Genomic DNA, 16,874 nt, shown 5'->3' on the forward strand with positions numbered 1-16,874 from the left:
AAAAAGTCCTTCGTAAGGGACAAGCACACACAGTCACATGACAGACACACACAGAACACACAGATAGAGTCATACACAGGGACATTCAGAGTCACAAGACTGCCTCTGGCAGACATAAATTCAGACTCCTGCAGCAGACAGAGGGCAGATGACACAGGGAGCATGAAACAGAGAATTCAAATATGGACTCATTTTTGGTTAAATGACTCCAAGGGGAAGTACTTTATTCTTCCCCCTAATGTGACAGTGATGCAGTCTTAGGGATTCAGTTAATCACTCGTGCACACAGCTCACTCAGCAACCCAGAGCTTTCCTTTGTCTCAGGCCTTGTCAAGAGAGACTCATTGCATCGATACTGTTCGTCGTAGCTTTTGTGACTCAATTTACTTTCCACGGTAAGCTTTTTTCCTTTGCATTTTAATTGTAAATTGCATGTAATATAAAGCCATCTTAAATGTTCTCCTGTCTCTCCTCCCTCCCCATCTCTTTTGAGACAGGTTTTACATATCACAGACTGGCCTTAGACTCTCAATGGTTCTCCTGCTTCCACCTCCTGAGTGCTGGGATTGCAGGTGTGTGTGTGTGTGTGTGTGTGATTTTAGGTAGTGCTATAGATTCATTCCATGCTTTACGAATACTAGGAAGACACGCTACTAGCTGAGCTATGTCCCAGCCCCATAATAGCCAAGCTTAGTGGGCAGGTCTGTGTTATCAGATGCAATACTATTATGTGTCTACTACCACTATCCAACTCTTTTCATCTTGGGAAATGGAAACTTTCTCCCCTTTAAACAATAAGTCTTTACTCTGTTCTTTCCTAAGCCCCATGGAAAATGCCGTTCTACTTTCTGTTCACTAATTTTGGATACTCTAAGTATCTCACATAAGTGGGCGCATAGTGTTTGTCCGTTTGTGACCAGCTTATTTCACTCAATGCGGTATCATTGTTCACCTCGATTGTTGTATGTGTCAGAGTTTTCTCCCTTTTTAAGACTGAGTAATATTCCATTGTGCACTTATACATTACCTACTTATCCATTTTGATGTGGGATTCCCTTCTATATGCTGTGAATTAGTTTTATTACCACTGGTTAATGAAGAAGCTTCTTTGGCCTATGGCAGGGCAAAATAGAGCTAGACAGGAAAACTAAACTGAATACAGGGAGAAAGAAGGTGAAGTCTGGCAGACATCATGTATTTGCCTAAAAAGCAAGACATGAGGTAACAAACCACAAGCCTCATAAAATATATAATAGTAGAAATGGATTCATTTAAGATGTAAGAGCTTGCTAGGAATATGCCTGAGCAATTAACCAAACAGTATTGTAATTTATATAGTTTCTGTGTTATTATTTGGGTCTGGGTGGCTGGAAAAGGCAAGCAAGTCTCCATTTACATAATCATACCCAATGTTCAGCAATGTACATCCACATAAAGCCAAAGAAAGCTAAAAAGGGTGGCTTCTAGACCCACAAAAATGTGAGTCAATTGGAGCTTCTTGGTAGCTGCACTTTTTTTCAGATTTGCTGACTATAAGCAGAGGCACGGCCTCTTTAAAAGATAGCTTCCTGGTTTGTACTGACAACATGAAAGGCTCTGGCTCTTTTGTGAGATCTTGCTACAGAGCACTTAAATGGGGTTTATGAGCAGAGTGCTACCAGGTGCTTAATGGTGACACAGACCCACTGTATCCCTGGAACTGGGGCAGTAAGCACGGCTTGCAGAGGCAGTGAACATACCTATGCCATGTTGGATGCCTGCTCAGCATTAAAAAAAACCCTTTCCTGTCCGGAAAATGATTACAGATAGACAATAACACAGGTTTAGACAAAAAGGACTTCTGAATGGGTCATGGTTGGGTGCCACATTGTAGGCTGAGACCGCTTGTTCATTCCTGGCTGCCCAGACCATGAAATAATCACTCAGAACTTATATTATTTGCAATACTGTTTGGCCAATAGCTTAAGCATATTGCTAGAAATCTCTTATATATAGCATTAACCTATTTCCATTGTTTTATATTTTATCACGAGGATCCTGGCCTACCAGCAAGTTTCCAGCTGGCAGCTCACATCTTTCCCCTATGGTGGCTGTAGGGTGTCTCACGACTCTGCCTTCTTTCTCCCAGCATTCAGTTTAGTGTTCCCTGCCTACCTCTACTCTGCCCTAACATAGGCCAAGGCAGCTTCTTTATTCATTAACCAATAAAAGCAACACATATACAGAAAGACTTCCCATACCATACATGGGCTTAGAAGAAGAGAGAAGAAAGACCATAGACAGTCATAGATTAAAGGAGTAAAAATAATAAAATAAACTTTACAATTTAATAGAGTAAAAATAAGCCATGTAAAAATGAAATATACAGAGTCTGGATTATGTATATTATTGTGTTTTCTTTGATTTTTTTGACTGTTAGTGAGTTAACTGCTGAAGAACATTTGATTCTGGGGAATGCTAAGCTAAACCTACAGATGTATTTTAAAGGTATCTTGACTTCAAAATTTAAGACTAAGTATATTTTACTTTGGAAAAGAGGTTCTGCTTTTGTTTCCACAGAAGATGAGAAACTTTCCTTCCAGATTAATGTGGTTTGATGGAACAAGATCCCTGAAAGGTCTCCATGAACCCTAAAAATACTTTACCCAACAAACAGCAGGAAACAGTTTGGAGAAACTATGCCCAAATTCTCAAAATGATTGTTTGTAAAAGTTTTTTTTTTAATTTTAAGAGTTGGTTATAGATAGTTAGTGGGCACAATAACTTTCCAAAAAAATAATAGGGGGGATATGATATAGAGATAAATACTTTGCATTAGAATGGGTCTTGGTCTATTGATACAAATTTAAGATCAATTTTGTTACATTGTGTATATGTATTTCTGCTCTTGTTTAGAGTATTGTATTTGTGCCGCTCATTTAAAAATATCATGTACAGTTAAGAAATACAGATTAATAGATAATAAATAATAATCTATAATAATCAAACTTTTAATTACATTAGGCTTCTAGATATACAGAGATAAATTTCATTTAGATAGAAAATCTTCAACACTTGAAAGACCTGCAGAATATGGTATTTAAAATGTTCTAAGAACTTAGACTTTTCTCATTACTGAGGCATGTCTGCTTCTGGCTGCACCAATTACTTCAGAGAAGTTGATGAGCATTGAAGAAACTTGTTATGGAATTTGCCTTCAGTGTGACAAGGCTAGCCATTTGGGTAAGAAACTGTTCTTGCCTGGACTGCTTGATAGTATGTTGTATAAACTAGACATGCAGGACCCACAGAAAAATGACTGCTGAACTTGCCAAAAGAAGGTGAGACTATCCTTCAGGGTTTCTGCTTCATAAAGAGCCTGCCAGACATTCTGTGGGACACAGAAGAAACTGACTGACAATATAAGTGAAACAGTCTTTCAAATTTCCTGCTTCATGGAAAAGTCTGCCAGATACTGTGGACCTGTAGGCTGAAGATGGATGCCCAAATGTAACAGAAGAACTTTGGGTAACTGTTTGAGCATCGAGATGTCTCTGTCAATTCTACAGTTTTGGAAGTTGCTTACAATGCACTTCCTGTTTACTTCAGTAATATTATATCCTTCTGGGGTCTTTGATGAAGTTGAAGACAAATAGTTATAGTTTTTCTTAGTTATAATAAAAGATAAATTAGACATGAAACTTTAGACTCACAAAGATAAAATAGAATATTTTCTTTAATTTTGCTAGATATAAATGGACTAAATATTGTAACTAATTTTTACTTGATACTTGTATTGCTATATGTAATTTTACTATGTTAAAGTTATATCCTTCCTTTTTATTTAGACAGAAATGGGGAGATGATGTGGGATTCCCCTTTGTATGCTGTGAATGTTTTATTACAATTGGTTAATAAAGAAGATGCTTTGGCCTATGGCAGGGCAGAATATAGATAGGCAGGAAAACTAAACTGAATCCAGGGAGAAAGAAAGTGGAGTCAGGAAGATGCCATGTAACCTCCCAAGAAGCAAGATGTGAGGTAACAAACCACGCGCCTCGTGGTAAAATATAAAATAATAAAAATGGGTTAATTTAAGATGTAAGAGCTAGCTAGGAATATGTCTGAGTCATTGGCGAAACAGTGTTGTAATTAATATAGTTTTGTGTGATTATTCGCATCTGTGTGGCCGGGATATGAAAGCACAGTCTCTGTTTACACCCTTTACCAAAGATGGATGCTCGGTTGATCCCATATTTAGCTATTGCTAATAAAGGTGTTGTGAACATAGATATACACACATCTCTTTGAGGCACTGCTTTCAATCCCTTAGTGTAGATATTAAAAACAAGACTTGTGGCAATCTTACCAAAAGCAATCTACAGATTCAACACAATGCTCATCAAAATCCCAGCAAAATTCTTCAAAGACCTTGAAAGAATGGTACTCAGCTTCATATGGAAAAGAAAAATACCCAGGATAGCCAAAACAATCCTGGGCAATAAAAGAACTTCTGGAGGCATCACAATCCCTGATTTCAAACTCTTCTACAGAGCTACAGTACTGAAAACTGCCTGGTATTGGCATAAGAACAGACAGGAGGACCAATGGAACCGAATAGAAGACCCGGATATCAATCCACACATTTGTGAACACCTGATCTTTGTTTGACAAGGAAACAAAAAAATATCAAATGGAAAAAAGAAAGCATATTTAACAAGTGGTGCTGGCATAACTGGATATCAATATGTAGAAGAATGAAAATAGACCCATATCTATCACCATGCACAAAACTCAAGTCCAGATGGATCAAAGACCTCAACATAAAGCCAGTCACACTGAACCTTATAGAAGAGAAAGTGGGAAATACACTTGAACCCATTGGCACAGGGAACCACTTCCTAAATATAACCTCAGCAGCACAGACACTGAGAAAAATGATTAATAAATGGGACCTCCTGAAACTGAAAAGCTTCTGTAAAGCAAAGAACGTGGTCAACAAGAAAAATGACAGCCTACAGAATGGGAAAAGATCTTCACTAATCCCACATCAGACAGAGGACTTATCTCCAAAATATACAAAGAACTCAAGAAATTGAACACTAAAAGAACATATAATCCAAAAAAAAAATGGAGTACAGACCTAAACAGAGAACTCTCAACGGAGGTATCTAAAACGTCTGAAAGACACATAAGGAAATGATCAACATCCTTAGTCATCAGAGAAATGCAAATCAAAACAACTCTGAGATTCCATCTTATACCTGTAAGAATGGCCAAGATCAAAAACACTGATGACAACTTATGCTGGAGAGTTGTGGGGAAAAGGGAACACTTCTGCATTGCTGGTGGGAATGCAAACTGGTACAACCTCTTTGAATGTCAGTATGGCAATTTCTCAGAAAATTAGGAAACAACCTTCCTCAAGATCCAGTAATACCACTTTTGGATATATACTCAAAGGCTACTCTATTGTGTCACAAGGATATGTGCTCAACTATGTTGATAGCAGCATTGTTTATCACAGCCAGAACCTGGAAACAACCTAAATGCCCCTTGACCGAAGAATAGATAAGGAAAATGTGATACATTTACACAATGGAGTACTACACAGCTGAAAAAAAAGACATCTTGAATTTTTCAGAAAAATGGATGGAGCTAGAAAACATTATTTTGAGTGAGGTAACCCACTCACTCAAAAGGTGAAAGACAGAAAGACAATTATCACATGTACTCACTCATAGGTGTTTTTTAAACATAAAGCAAAGAAAGCCAGCCTACAAACCACAATCCCAGACAATTTAGACAACAATGAGGACCCTGAGAGAGATTCTAATCTAATCAGAAATCTAATCTACATGGGAAGTAGAAAGTAGAAAAAGACAAGATCTCCTGAGTAAATTGGGAGCATGGGGACCTTGAGGAAGGGTTGAATGGGGAGGGGAGAGGTACGGAGGGGAGCACAGAAAAATGTAGAGCTCAATAAATATCAATAAAAACTCTGAAAAACAAAAAAGAACAAGACTTGCTGATGGTGTGGAAGTTCTCTTTGACCCACTGTACTGCACCAATGCACTCAAGCCTAGACCTCCTCACCATCCTTACCACCTGTCTTGTGTTCCACTGGTGTCTTCACCTCTTTCCTGTCCTCCTTAGAGGCAGACCCCCGAAGACTGTTTGCATCTCTTTCAACAACCCACACTTTTGCCTCCAGGAACCCTGGGCCCAGGGGGACTGGGTGGAGCTTGTAGGAATGAACGCATGTCAGGGTAGAAGACAGGAGACTTGATGTGGATGGCCTTTAGGTGGTTCTTTCTGTAACAATCGTATATCATACAGCACCCCCAGAACTCTGTGTGTTTGTCCACCCATAGGGACAAAGTTGAAGACATGTGCATCTGGATGCTACTGGTCTCAGACAGTTTTGAGCCCCACATGCACTTGAGGGCAGAAGGCCACGTGGCATCACATTCAAAATATTCCATTCACTCATTCATGGTCTTGGAAAACAAAATAAGTAACCATTCCTGGACTGACTTTCTTTCTTTCTTTCTTCCTTCCTTCCTTCCTTCCTTCCTTCCTTCCTTCCTTCCTTCCTTCCTTCCTTCCTCCCTCCCTCCCTCCCTCCCTCCCTCCCTTTCTTCTTTCTTTTCTTTTTTTTTTTTTGTTTTTTGAGATAGGATTTCTCTTTGTAGCCCTGGCTGTCCTAGAACTCCTTCTGTAGACTAGGTTGGCCATGAACTCAGAGATCTACCTGCCTCTGCCTACCAAGTGCTAGGATTGAGGCCACTGTCTGGCAGGAATTCTTATCTTGTAACTCCCCTTATAACATTGGTATGAATTTACTTAAAAAGCAATGATTAAACACAAAACAAAACAGGAACCTGGGCAATATGACTCAGTGGGTAAAGGTACCTGCCAAACCTGACCACTCGAGTTCAATCCGCGGGACCCCCATTAGAAGGAGAGAACTGAGTACCAAAAGTTGTCCTCTGAATACAACATTGTCCACACATGCTTCCACCCCTGTAAAGTAAATTGTACACATATGGATGTAAAATATATATGTATATACATATTTTTTTGAGACAGGGTTTCTTTGTGTAACAACCCTGGCTGTCCACGCTATAGACCAGACTGGCCTCAAACCCACAGAGATCCACCTGCCTCTGCCTCCCAAGTGCTGGGATTAAATGCATGCACCACCACTGCCTGGCACAATATATATATTAAGGAAGCTACTTTGGTTACACAAGGCAAATCCAGCACAGTAGAGATCTAAAAAAACAAAAAGAAAAAACAAAAAAGAGTTATGATCTAAATGCATATTGCTACCTCAAATAGCAGAAGGATCCTTTGCCCAGCAGCCTCTTGTGTGGCCTTGGTAAATGATAGACAAGACACACACCCAGTTCACCTACACACCCATGGATGTACAGGCTGCCTGGGCTTAGGGTACTCTATCCAAGCTCAGGCCCCCAACCTCCCTGATGCTGCCCTGTGCTGTACTATTTGCACAAGTGGGCGTGGCCTGGAGCTAGAGCAGCATTTCTCTCTCCACCCCCTATCACCCTGTCTAGGGTGAGGCTCTGGGATCTGGGCCTGGAGGAGGGAAGACTTGACTGATTACACTGGCCTCCCCCAAAGCTCCTTTTAGCAAGCAAGCGCAGGCTGTTCCACCTTCCTGTAGCCTAGCAACCCCAGCCTCTGACAACTGATTTATTGGAAAAAGCTTAACTTTCCCCAAGGTTTGTTTGCTTTTTTTCCCTAGCTTTCCTTCCATCCCTTCTCTTCCCCACGGCTGATAGCTCCACTCCCCTAAATTCTTCTCTCAGTCCTTGACTGTGAGGAAGGAGGGGGGATGATCATTTCATCTTTTCTCTCGTGGACGTGGCCTCTCTCCCACCCTCCATCCTCAGGTGACACCTCTGGTCCCTTCTCTATGTGATGGACAGAGTGACCTCGCTAACACTCAGTTCTAATGAGCTTCCTGCTATAATCAGCCCCCAGATTCATATGTTAGACCCTTACCCCCAAGGTAATAGTTTGTGAGGTAGAACTTGGGGAAAACTTGAGTCTGGGGAGAAATAAGAATAAAGAGGCCCAGGAGAGCTGGCTCTCCCTTCCCCCACATGAGGACACAGATGTTCTGTGCACAAGGAAGCTGGTTCCTTTAAAAGGGGCACTGATCTGCCAGGGTCTCTAGGTTGGGTTTCCAGGTCGGCGGTTCTCAACATGTGGGTTGTCAAACAACCCTTTCATAGATGGCCTTTGTGTTTGCCTCTTGAACACTGCAGAAGGAGCCTCGACATTCCAGGCAAGCGCTCTGCTACTAAGGTACAGCTCCAGCCCCTCCTCTTAAATTTGAGACTTGTTAAATTGCCTTGGTCAGCCTTGAAGGCTTTGAGGTTTCCATCCATCTGCCTTAGTCTCCTGAATAGCTGCGATTACAGGCCTGAGCTACAAACCTTGACACGCTCCTATCTTGCTTCAAACCTTTTGCTAGCTCCCAAAAGAAATACCCTGAAAAACCCTTCAGCAACTAGCCCTGCCTTTCTATTTCGTGTGGATGCTTGACCTCTGCCCCTCCTGATTACAGTTCTTTTCTTTGTCCCCATGTCTTCGTGCATATTGTCCGTCTGCTAGGGATGCCCTGTCTGCTCACCTAGCTTTGAGATAATCTTCAAGATTTAACTTCAGCATGGGCTCCTCTGGGAAGCTTTTCTCCCTCATCAACTAGGCAGGACTGGCCACACCTTCCTCTGCGCTACCACCTACTTCTGGGGCTATACGGGTGGGCTTGTCCTGCATATGTTGCTTTGTAGGGGATTGTCATCAGAGGAATTCCTTGTGAGGGTAGCAAGGCTTTCTCTTCCTCTGACAAGTTTCCAGAGCTCAGCCCAGGACCTGACATACAGGGAGTGTTCTAGACATGAAGGGTGAATGGAAAAACTCAAAGACACGAAGAGAGAAAAGGAAGGGAGGGAAGAAGGAAAGAGCAAGGAATGAGGGGGAGAGAGAAGAATGGGAGAGAGGGAGGTGAGAGAGGAGGGAGGAGGGAGGGAAATAGGGAGGGAAGAGGAAGAGTAAGTTAAGGAGAAAGAAGGAAGAGAAGGAAGAAGGTAGGAAACGAAGTTGGGAGGGAGGTGGAAGGAGGGAAGGGTGAAGAGAGGGGAGAAAGGACCATAAGATAAACAAGCCAGTGTGAGCATCCAGAGGCCAATGTTCAAAGAGGGCAGGAGGATGAAGTCCTGGTGATATATGCCCTCCAGGATGAAAGTGCTCCAACCTGTGGCCCAAGGCATAGTGGCAGCTTCGGGAGCAGGACCAGGACATATGGTAAGGGTCAAATCAGCTGGGCTCACCTGCTCCTTCCTGTTCCAGCCCTTGCCCAGTACCCTGGGAAGGTACCCCCGCTAAGGCAGTGCCATCGGTCTGGGCTTGACCAGTAAGAAGTGCTCGTGGGAAAGCAGGGGGTGGGTGTTTCCCCTGCCTTACAGCTTTGGGAGCATTACTGTGACTCCTGCAAGGACATGCCTGGCCGCTACTCCCACACTTGGCAGGGACTACTGACTTTGGTCCATCGCTGCCTCTAGCTCTTTCTCTTCCAGTTACTGTGGAAGAGGATTGCTTTCGACTGTTCTGGGTGGCCACCTCACCTCCTAGTTGATTTCCCGGTGGTTTCTGCAGCCTGTGTTCCAGTTTCCTGGTTAAATCCTCCCAATCATAAAGATCTGTAATGGTCCCCCTTTCCTTGTTGGTCTCTGAGTAATGTTGGTGGCTAAGAGGTGGGGGTCACTGTCTACCTGGGAGGAGGTGCTCCCCCTCCCTCTCTCCAGATGGGTCTTGATCCTGCAATGCTCCTGCATTTGCCTCCTGAGTGCTGGACCCTCCCAACACATACCTAATTTGTTATGTAGAGAGGTTTACATACTTATTTTAAATCACATGGGTTGAACTGGGCGTGTGCTATTGCTGCTCGCTTGGCACTCTAAGGGCTCACTGTGCAAGGGTGGGTCTTAGGGAGGGGAGAGCCTTGTCTACACTGTGCCTCTCCCCTACGAGGGAAGAGCTGGAGTTTTTGGCTTTAGCTCACTGAATTCCTAATGAGAAAGAAACAGAGAGGGAGATGTGGGGGAAGCAGGGGGCTGGCGAGAAGGGCTGACAGGTATGGAGGAAGGAAGAGAGGGAGGGAAAGGGAGGCCACAGCAGGTGAGCCTGTGTTCAGCACAGGCTCTGTATGCAGTAGCTCAGTCAATATTGGTTCAAGGAACAACTAAACAGAGGAACTAGAGGGGAAAGGTGGGGTTCACGGCCCAGCAAAAGTCAGGTAGGGCTTGGCCTCTGTTCTTGTAACTGCCCTTTCCAGTTCTCTCTATGGCAACAGCCTTCTGAGCTGCTTTCCTGGCCTCTAGTCCTCCTGAGCACAGCTTCGGGAGACTACATAAATAAATAGATAAATAAAGAAATAAGTAGATGAATAAATATCACCATCTTGGTTGCTTGAGCTGCAATGCTCCCATGGTCTCCAGATGTGTAACCATTAAATTCTACTGAACACATCCAGACTAGGATTTTTCCAGTCCCTCCTCATTCTCGGGATACGAATGTGTTCTGGGGACGATGGCTTCCTTGGAGGCCATAGTACTAAGCCTCAGATCTTTCTAGATCTTTCCTTGTTTCTGTCTTTATCTCTTTAAGACCTGGCAATCCTTTTCCGGCTTGAGACAGGGCCAAGGAACAGGAAGTTAGAAAGGTGAACTCAGATCTGCACTTGATCCCACGCCCCTTTCTCCTCCAATCCTTTGCTTTTGATACTTGCTGGGTCTAGGACCCCTATTCTGGTAGCCTGGCAGTCATTCAGTAGCTGCTTAGTCATCGTCTCTTGAGTTTCTGAGAAAGAAACAGGCTCTAAGGACACAAAATGGCCCAGTCCCTTGAGTAGAGGTCTTATGATTGTCAGATCTGGGCACGTTCCTGGGCAGGTGACAAGACGAAGGAGCTGGGCAAGCGGTGCCTCACCAGACCCCTCCCAGTTAAAGGGCCACACTCAGGGGACTCTAGGCAGGAGAAAAAGACTGAACCTGAGGAATGGCTGAGGGTGATGGTGATAGAACCGGTAAGGGCGATTTTGATGGTGTTCCACCAGAATGAAGCTGGCACTGAAGGACAGGGAAATGCTCAGGAAGATTCTGGGCTTTCTAGCTGGAAACACGTAGTTTCTGGAGACGTGTTTGAGTATCTTAGGAGCAGTCCAAAGGAAGGGACAGTGTGGGCACTGGCATGTTGCTAAAGGAGAGATGTGACTCTCCATCTTCACTGGCAGACCTGCTGGGGAGAGAGAGGGCTTGGGTCTTAGGCTGGGAAACAAGGTGGGATGTCAGGGAAGAGGCTCTTTCTGTGGCAAGATTTAGTGAAGTTTCCTGAAAAAGATGGGCGAGCAGAAGGACAAGCCCAGAAGACAGCGCCAGCCAGGGAAGGACGGCAGTTGGAGATGGGTCCTCCCATCCAAGGGCTGACCAGGTCCAGCTCTGTTTAGCCTCCATTCTCAGATGAGACCAGGCATGCTCAAGTATCCTGGTGAGCACCAGGGATGAATTTTAAGAGAACCCATCTCCAAGTGGTTTTGAGCATTTGAGAGCCTAGGTTTTGATTGGCACTCGGCAGAGATTGGGAAGCCCTTATTCCACTTTTGGGTTCCCATATGCAAGAGTACTTCAAGCATTCGGGGAGCTGTAGAATGACGATTCTGAGATGCTAACTATGTGTGCAGGTTCTAAGGCCCAGAGGATGTCGGGGGAACCTGAGCTTTGGAGTCCGGAGGTCCACAATCAGCACAATCAGGAAGGGATGCTACCAGCAGCTCTAGCAGTGAGCCCACCCTCTAAGAGCGAACGTTTAGTGGGTGGGACTTCAGTGACAGCAGAAGGAGGAAAAGAGAAAGGCTGATGACCGTTCAGGCCTGAGGTAGATGAACTGTGACAACGGACACATGGAGCAACAAAGTGCGGGAAGTCAGAGGTCATTTCAAGAGGGAGGTGGGGTAACCAGCAAGAGGCTGATAGTAGGTCGATTTGGGACGCTTTTATGAAGGAAACAGAACTTGAGCCTGACCTGAAAGAGTGGGCAGCTTAATGCTGCAGCAAGGGCAAGGGTGCCACAGGCAAAGGAACCGACCTGAGTTCGGGAGTGAAGCTGGAGGTAGAAACTGGAGTCAGCTAGCCGATGAAGGACTGGGTGCTGGGTGGAAAAGTTCAAATAACCTGACAGTTGGGTAGGGGACGAGGAACAAACTGGAACTGGTGTGATTCAAACTGGAACTGGTGTGATTCAAACTGGCTTTTAGATGTCAGAGTGAAAGTCCTATCTGTCAGGAATGGCTGTGGAGAGAGAGACTTGGGAGGCTTTGCTTCCGAGCAGCTCATTTTCTTGATGGGTCCTTCAACCTTCTTCCCCAGCCTTCTTGTATGGCCAGACAGGGCCTCTGATAAGGAGGGCAAGGTTACACGGGCTAGCCCATGGCCAGCGGCAGCTCAGAAGGTATGTTACATATGAGGGGGATCCTCTGTCCAGTCTGACCTTATCCAAGACCAACCTTTTTGGGGGAGGGGAGAGGATACATAGCTCCCCCGGGTCTCTTTCCTTCCCATTTCTGCTCAGGAGTCTGTGGTTCCCACCCTTCCAGATCTCTTGTGCCCTTGTGTTCACCTCTGCTTATTTGCTCTTGTTTTAGGGGACCACCTTGAGGAATCCACCGCCCCAGTGTGTAAACAGGCACACTGTGTTTTTTGTACACCACAGGTAAGCAGCCTTCTCGCCCACTTCAAAAGCAACGCAGTAAACTCGCTTCTGTTGTCTTAGGCTCAGTCTCAGCAGCACGCCGGCCGGGGTCTCACCAGGAGGGCACGGGATAATAACCATATAAAAACCTTCCCTGGGAGTGCAGTGGCTTTTCCAAGGAAAGAGGAGAAATTGTTCCTCCCAATAGAGTTCCCTCAGAAGTCTGTGAGGAGCTGACTTCCAGCCCTCAGGGAGTTTGCTGCCAAGGCACTCCATCCAAAAGGAATGTGGAATCCCTGCTGGGAAACAGGTTTTTGTCTGTTCTGTGGAGCCAAGACTAAGGCCTGTTGCTGTCCAGACCCAAGGAGACACAGGTCCTCAAGGGTCACGGAGCTTGATGTACAGACTCCTCCCGCCTATTGTCAAGGGGGCCCGATGCGGGTGGAAACAGCAACCTGGCTCCTCAGGGGAGACTTAAAATAGTGCTAATCTCCCCAGCTGATGCTGGGGCTGAGCACTCCCTGTGAGCAGGCGCCCTGCCAATCACTCCCCACAAATGACCTCCTGTCCATTCCTCCTCTGGGAAGGGACATCCACCTGGATAGTGGCCCTCAAGCCCACAGCCTGCACACAGCATCTGCTCATGGAGGGCTGACGGTGTGTCAGATTCCTGCCTGGCCTGACAGAAGCTTGTCACCAGCTTCTGGGGTGGGCATATTTGTCTCTGGGTTTTTTTTTTTTTTTTTTTTTGAGACTTTTGGAGGTTAAGTAACTGGCTATAATTACCCAACTTAATGGCAGAGCCAGGTAAACACAAGGCCAGGCCACAGATGCTGAACCACTTAGCTGTTTCTCTGTGATCCCCTTCAGTGACCAAAGCCTCTCTGGCCCTTGGGCTCCATTTACAAGGAGCTTGATTTATCATTTTGGGGATCCCTTTAATATTGGAACTATGCCCTTAAAGCCCTTACCCACGTGTTCATTAGCCATCATTTAAGGCTAGAGTCAGGGATCTTGTTTTACTCTGCCTTCTAGTCAGGGAGCTGTGACACAGAGGACAGAACCCTCTTCAAAATGCCTCTCTTTCTACCAGGTCTTTTTGGGCACCACTTATTCTGCAGCCCTTTGCACTCAGGGATGGGAAAAAATGACCTAAACAGATCTCAGGAGAGAGATGGGGTTTGGGGAAGGTTTCCTGTAAAAGAAGAAGGTGCTGGCAAACCTCACCTGCTCTGTGGTCATGCGCTATATCTTGACTCTCTTTGGTCCCCGTGATGAGCCTGTGTCCCATGCCCAGGCCCAGTCACTGGCACCCTTTCCATAAGGGTTGGGCACAGAGTTGAGCAAAGTCCCCACTTCATAAAGTCAACCTTGCTATCCAGTCCCTGCCCTGTTTACATCTCTTGACCTTCAGAAACAAACCCGAGACTGAGAGAGAACACTGCGTCCCAGGTCCAGCCTCAGCCGGAGGGGAGCAGCTGGCTTCTCCCAAAGGCCTCAGCATCATAGGAAGCTGGTCCACCAGGGTAGACCTGGAGACCGCCCTATATTCACTTCTTTCGTTTGTCCTCTTGGGCTTGCCATCCTAGACTTGATTTACCTCAATGTCTGTGTAGCTCTGGGCTGAGTCCCCTGTACTAGGCATGGAGTAAGGTGACCAACGATGAATGAATTCAGGTCCCAGGGTTAACCTAAGCGTGAAGACCATTCACCACCTCATCGGATTTTATCTGTGAAAGGTGCTGCCGTCCCTCAGCTTTCCAGTGGGTAGCTCTCCCTCCTCTCTGCTGGTTGATGTTCAGCTCTTGTAACCCTTTCCTCAAATAAAGCCACATTGTAACTTAGAATTGTCCCCACCCCCGGAGAATGCTAGCTCCCAGACATCCCTTCCCATCCAAGTTCATATTGAGGGAAGAGTATGATTCCCACGCTTCCTGAGTGTTAAGACTAAGGCAGAGGGCTGGGGGCATAGTTCAATGAAGTCTTCCTAAACCCGTTCTCTTGGCCCCCTCTCTGATGTGTGTGCACGTGGATAATTACATGGTGCCCGTGCTGCTGTTGAGTGCTTTCCATGGGAATCAAAGGCTTTTCTTTCTTTTCTAAGTACTTCGTTCTCCTATCCCCTCCCCTCCCCCTGCCACTGAGACTTTCTGAACATTTGCCTCTGTGGAGGGCAAAGGAAGAACCACAGGTGTGGCCTCTGAGGGGCAGGATGAGAACGTTAATCAGAGATTGCTTGGCAGGGGCCACGAGGCCTCCCAATCTTCTTGACTTGGCAGGACCGTGACAAATCATGAGGGTGAGTCCTTAAAGACTGCTCATTTCCTACGTGAAAACCTCGATGCAAAGATGCACAGCTTTGAGGGCCTGACCCCAGGTATGATCCTGGGCATGTACCCGGAGTGGGGGCATACACCCTATCTTTTATTTCAGGAGCTATATTCGGCAGGAGCACACCAGCTGATTTTTGTAGTGCTGGGACAGAACAATTAGCCTCAGGCATGGCAGCGAAGTGCTCTGCTGCTCAGCTATGCTCCCCAGTTTTCAAATCCACCTATCCTCGCACTTGCTCGTGTCACCGGGTTAGCCCCTTCCGTCTTAGTCCCCTTGACCATAAACCACAGACAGTCGCTTCCATTTCCTTTCTTTCTGGAGCAGGGGGGAGGACTTTAGGAAAGTTCTTCCAGTGGGTTAGTTTTCCCTGAGTCAATGGCAAAGTTTCCCAGAGGCTAAGCTGCTCAAGGGCTATGAAAAGCTGTCCTTCCCCTTGGGGCCATGGGATCATGGAAGGTCTTGTATGAGAAGCATCATGTTGTGTTCGAAAGACATTATAGAAGTCATCAATATTTAATGAGGCCTGGGGCGGGTGTGGTCCGTCTGGTTGGCTGGTCAACTGTGTGATTGCAAGTTTGGTGTGGCCTTGTGTGGCATGCCAAGGTCCCTTGTCCTCAGGGACATTGGTGTTCTCAGGAATGGTATACTGCCTGGCGGAGCAGACAATAGGGTGGCTCCCAACTGGCAATTTCGTTCTCCTAACACTTGCCAATTACTATTGCTTATTTTGGGCCAGTTATCATCTCCTTTGAGGAAGTTGTTGAGCAAACTGAGGCCTGGGGAATTCGTGAAGTTGTTCCGAGTCAAATAGTAATCAAGGTTTAGGGACGGGAGGAAGGCCAGCTAACTGAAGAGAGAAAGACATGGGCAATGGACCTCAAGTATTTAGAGGCAATATTTTCAAAAAGTGAGGGCCCCGAAGCTCTAAAGAAACGTGAGCAAATGGGAATAGGGTGAAAAACCTTGTTCTCGAATGTTTGCTTGTCTCTCCCAATCTTTGCTTTTGGCAGGGTTTCATGTTTTCCAGGCTGGCCTTAAACTTACTAGCTGAAGACTGAGTTTCTGTTCCTGCTGCCTTCCCCTCTTAATGCTGGAATCATAGGAAGTTTCACCAAGTTTTCACGTCTGCTAGACAAGCACTCTGTCGTGTCTATGGGTGCCTTCCTTTTTCTTCTCCCACGGAGACATTCTTAGGTTCTGAAGATGCAGGGATGGAGTCCACAGGGAAGGCTAGGATGCAGCTTTTTTTGTGGTCGGATTGCTGCTGGTCTAAAAGCTGGAAGCTGCTTGGCCACGGGCCCCTCCCTCTTGCTGTAGGTGACTGTGTCCTTGGTGCTATAGCTTAAGCTGCTAAGATTTATAGAAAATTACACTGAAGACTATGATACTGTCTGACCTGCAGGCAAGCTTCGCCTCCTTCTCACCATGGGCACAGTCTCTCACCTCTGTTTATTGTTCTGTCTGGTTGGCTCCTATCTTCTCAAGCTTCAAACAATGAGGCATCTCATTCAGAGCAAAAGGAGGAGTGCAGGAGTCACCTAAGTTCATGTGGACACAATTCCACAAGTGACCTTGAAATGACTGTACGTTCCTGTTTGACTGAAGCCACCCTGCAAAGCTCGGGGTTCTGACTGTGCTGCCGTGAGGAGGATGGAACCTGCTCCGACGAGAGCTTCGGGTGATGCCAAACCACAGCAGAGAGTTCCGTGTCTCCTCACCGAGCACCACCAGCTGTAGTCACTCCCCCGCGGGTCTAAACCGGAGGGCTGACTTTCAGCAGG

At 45.7% G+C, this 16,874-nt stretch overlaps 1 protein-coding gene across 6 annotated transcripts in view; it reads left to right on the plus strand.

Annotated features, from left to right (window-relative positions):
* The window catches only part of LOC125398417 (uncharacterized), a 27,677-nt gene continuing 10,803 nt past the window's right edge, over positions 1 to 16,874 (plus strand). The window contains exons 1-2 of one of the 6 annotated variants that reach the window (XR_015738165.1): positions 1 to 395; positions 12,713 to 12,780. Coding sequence is in view for 2 of the 6 variants with exons in the window: in XM_087907379.1 (XP_087763505.1) it covers positions 12,412 to 12,519; positions 12,713 to 12,780 (176 nt within the window). In the remaining 4 variants the exon portion in view is untranslated. Of the gene's footprint in view, positions 396 to 9,165; positions 9,319 to 12,110; positions 12,520 to 12,712; positions 12,781 to 16,874 lie in introns of those variants that run through there. The other 5 variants (XR_015738162.1, XM_087907380.1, XR_015738164.1 and 2 more) reach the window with 5 other exon arrangements.

This window comes from Myodes glareolus, chromosome 6, assembly GCF_982192425.1.
Source record: "Myodes glareolus chromosome 6, mMyoGla1.1, whole genome shotgun sequence".
NCBI classification, from domain to species: Eukaryota; Metazoa; Chordata; class Mammalia; order Rodentia; family Cricetidae; genus Myodes; species Myodes glareolus.